The sequence below is a fragment of the Pistacia vera genome, unplaced genomic scaffold (genome assembly GCF_008641045.1).
Source record: "Pistacia vera cultivar Batoury unplaced genomic scaffold, PisVer_v2 Contig1400, whole genome shotgun sequence".
Taxonomy (NCBI): Eukaryota; Viridiplantae; Streptophyta; class Magnoliopsida; order Sapindales; family Anacardiaceae; genus Pistacia; species Pistacia vera.
Genome location: NW_022195468.1, coordinates 1 through 4,282, shown reverse-complemented (window position 1 = coordinate 4,282; position 4,282 = coordinate 1). Strand labels below are relative to the sequence as shown.

Sequence of the window (4,282 nt, the reverse complement as noted above, 5' to 3'; positions counted from 1 at the left end):
CTGGAACGAGTTTTCCGTTGATATCTTACGGGCTTTAAAACTCCTCTTAGATCAAAAGTTATGGCTGTTTTAAGTTGGCATGTTCATTTAGGACATCTGAACCAGCGTTTTGGCTTTTGACGCTTAGCTCTCTCCAGGAATTCATCTACTAGATATTTTATGTCAGTTATCAGATCGTGATCAGCTTCAGATCGCTCCAAGCTTTCAAATCGCAGTCCTAGTCAACACCCGGTCACACCAGGCATAATTTGGGCTCTTTAGTTTGAGACTACAACATATAATGCGACAGTCATTCATATCAAAGACATGAGTTTTTGAAGCACAATTATACACTCCAAAAACTGTGGGGCTTCTTTTATGGGTAAAATTACACTGACATCAGTACCACCAATCATAATGAGCTGTCAGTCCCATCAATCAAAGTTTAGCAAGAGTTAAAGGATAAAATAAATTTAGCTGTCAAGACCAAACCGACTTTAGAGCATTTATATCAATCATATCTCGTTTTAAGATAAGAATTAAGGAGTGATCTCCACGTGTCAAGAGAACTTGCAAAAACACTCATTACATTGACCTTAAAGGTATAAATGGGCACCTCTTTTTATGAAAAAGAGAGGCTTGGCATATGAAAGTTGGACACACATTCGAGCTTCAACCATTATTTTCTCTTTAAACAACGCATTACTCTATTTTTGTATGCCTTAAAGGCAATATTAGAAAAATAGTCAGAGAATAATAAAATAATTATGGATGTAGAATTCGTTTTAAGCATTCGAACCACTACAAAAATCTCTCTTGTCAATCTTTTATTTATGTTTATTGAAACTTATATCATTATTGCACCATACTTAACTCTCATAATCATATCATGTGTAATTTCTAAGATCCTCTTAACACTTTGCATGTACGAGGTTATTAGTATCAAAATCAAGCATCGACAAGTATAGAGATGGGAACAGGCCTGGCTCAAGGGGTAGGCAGGTGAGGCACCTGCCTAGGGCCCCAAAAAAATAGGGGCCAAATTTTTTATAATTTTTTTTCATATATTACAAAAATAAGTTTGTACCTCTAGTTTTATTATAAACATTTTACATATATTTCTACCCAAAGTTTGACGAAATAGTAAGTTTGTACCTCTAGTTTTATATATTCTAATTTTCACCCCTAAATTATCACATTGAATTTCTTTTAACAAAAAAAAGCTAAAATAGTCATTTATATGTCTCAAATTACTCAACCCCAATTCCATCCAAAAATTCGACATTCACATAAATCATCTCCACCCCCTCTTCCGTTACTAGCCGTTTGGAGTTGATTCCGATCAATTTTCTCACCAAAATTGATGGGAATCATCACTTTATCATTTCCCAAGCGTTTTTCCAACTTTGATAGCCCTTGATTTGACCGATTTTTTATGAATCTCATAACCCAACCCCACCGCGCACGACAGCCATTTTCGGCCTTTTCAGCATGTACCTGGCGTTGTTGGTCTTCCTCGACACCACCATCTTCCTCCCCTCAACCCTCTCACTAAAATCGGTGTCATACCTCATCCGTTTACTCCGCCAATTGCAGGCTACCGTTACCTTTTGGGTTGCGACTTCTCAAGCCTTTTCTGGCCAATCCGGGCATTGGAAATTATCTATTTCACCACCCATTGCTTCTCCAACATCTGCTCTCCAAAACCCCCCACCAACCTGACCTAGTTAGCCTGTCGATCGCCATTCACCCCTCCTAAGTGATTTTGCATCTCAAAAGGCAAGAAAATAAATTTGAAATATTTTTTTTTTTAATATATGCTTATATTATTATAAGACTCCCAAAGTAATTCTTGCCTAGGGTCACAAATGTTCTTGAGACGGCCTTGGATGGGAATAAGCGAAAAAATAAAATATAATTAAGTTATTTAGTCTTAACGATAAAAAGTAATAGAGTGGAATAAAATTTGTGATTTTTTGACGAAAATAATCTTAAAGCTACATTGTTACCTATGAATATTTTGTAGACAATAAAATTCCTTAACCATATATTAGTTAAAACAACCAAATAAATTTAAAATATTTTATTTTATAAAATATTTAAATTGAAATAAAATACCATAAATATAACTAAAATAACTTTTACTTCATTGAATATAAAATATATTATTTTATTCAAAGAATTGCGTACCAATCAACAATTTTCCAAGCCACATCAATCGTTACCCCGCATGTGAGCAACCAAAGTCCGACTCGGTCATCGCATGTGACGATTTCCTGGCAATCTTCGACTGTCGAAACCTACCCAGGTCCACAACTCATCGAACCATGGTTTTTACGTGCTAGCGATGACGGTTAATGTGTGATCCCAATAAAAAGTTTGCCGCCGACAACAATAGTGGAGGCAGACGTCTAGAGAGGACAACAATGCCGGGTAGATTTTTGGCAATACTGAAGGTGGCGAGGGGGGACAAAATAGTTATTTTAATTATCTATATTAATTTAATAATTATTTAACTATAACTATAAAATAATTAAAATTTATATATATTATTTAAGGGTAGGATAAAATAGGGGTAGGGAGGGAGTTCCAGCCCTTTCCCTGCCAAATTTGGGATGAATGCGATTTCCTCCATTTTGAGGGAATGGGGATTGCAATATTTTGCTGGAATAGGAAAACTTGCATCCATTCCCACCGTGTAAGAGGTAAAAACCCAACGTTATTTCTTTCGTACGTAAAGAGGGTAGTTTCAAAGTTGATTATTTCCCAAATCAGAGTCAAAAAATTAACATTAGGAATTCAAAGTAATTTCGGCAAGCAAGCACAAAATAATTTATCCCTATAAAAATTACAGAAAGCTGTTGGATGCCAAAACAGCTTGCACAATTTTTAAAGAAGAAACAACCAAATGTCCAAATTAGCTTCAGGTTGACAGAAGCACGTGTCCATTTCACATGTAATGCAGCAATACTGCAAAGCATATTTATCACTCAAGAAATGCGAAATCAAGACTGCCAGAAAAAACGTTTCCTTAATGCAACTTTAATACTGCTGGGAAATATAATCTTTCAAGCATGAAAAAATCCACTACACCAAGTACCATAATATTAAATTTAAAACTTAAGATTACGCCGTTATCAAACCACCAAAAGTTCTACCAAAATTAATACATCATAATCAAACAAAAAGACGATGAAATTGTAGCATCATTCAGAGCAAGTCAATCACCCTTTCTCCTAAAAGAGCATCCCTCAGTGAGTCTAGCACGGCCACCAGTAGGCTGGCACAAAACTGTCTGGCAGTTGCCGCACACCACAACAGTTTGAGAATGGCTAAAAACTGTGGTTCTGCATTTAAAGACAAACCAAAGAGTGAATACCAATTCCCATTATAAAAGCCAAACAAATGAAAAATGCTATCCTTACTCACTCCTTTACTCACTTTCTCTTACTCACTTTTGTTAAAATGAGATATAGTACCCATACTATACATATAGTACCCCTACTATGCTGTATATTTACAAAAGTGAGTAAGAGAAGTGAGTAAAGGGAGTGGGTAAGGGTAACATTACTCCAAACAAATACATTCAGATAACAACAGCTTTTTAAAGAAAACAAACAGTTACAATACTTACATGTTAAAGCAACCCTGGCATTTTACATCCTTTATCAAGCATCATAGAGAAACAGAGAAAAAGCCAATCAGTAGTACTCACAGTATGAAGTTACAAAACAAAGAGAAATTAGTGATAAAGATTGGCCTGAATTAAGTAGTAATTTACTTATTTTCAAATGACACAAAACAAACCTAATGGATCACTCAAAGACACTACTGCAAGAATGCTAACTAACAAATGCCTAAGCAATTAACAAGTACTGAAAGAATGCTAACTAGCAAATGCCTAAGCAATTAACAAGTATTCAAAGAATGCTAACTAATATGCCGAAACAACTACAAAAAAGGAAAAGAGTAGGTGTCGTCACCATGAAGAAGGAGTTGGGTGACTGAACGAGACGTTTGAGCTTGTGCTTCCTCTTCTCAAGCTCTGCCGGTGGGTTCAACAAATCAATGTCGTTTTGGAGGACCTATTCTCACATTAATCAGAAGAAAAAAACCATTAGCGGCTAAAAAAGAATTAAGGAATCAGAACAAAAACCCAGCTGCTTAATTGGCTTGCTCAAAAAACTATTAACAAACAGATTAATAAACAACGAGAATCATCCATTCATAAGTTTTTAAGAAAAAAATACATAAAATAATAATAGCAGTTATATAAGTAGCCAATATAAAATTCCCTAATTCC

The 4,282-nt window shown here is 35.3% G+C and overlaps 1 protein-coding gene across 1 annotated transcript; it reads right to left on the bottom strand.

The window, feature by feature from the left end:
- Positions 1-2,991: 2,991 nt before the first annotated feature.
- On the bottom strand, positions 2,992-4,064 carry LOC116123241 (40S ribosomal protein S27-2-like; the record flags this gene model as incomplete). The annotated part of the gene is made up of 3 exons (XM_031409038.1): positions 2,992-3,326; positions 3,614-3,642; positions 3,963-4,064. Coding segments are annotated over 3 exons (258 nt in total), but the record flags the coding sequence as incomplete, so codon positions are not given.
- Positions 4,065-4,282: the final 218 nt, after the last annotated feature.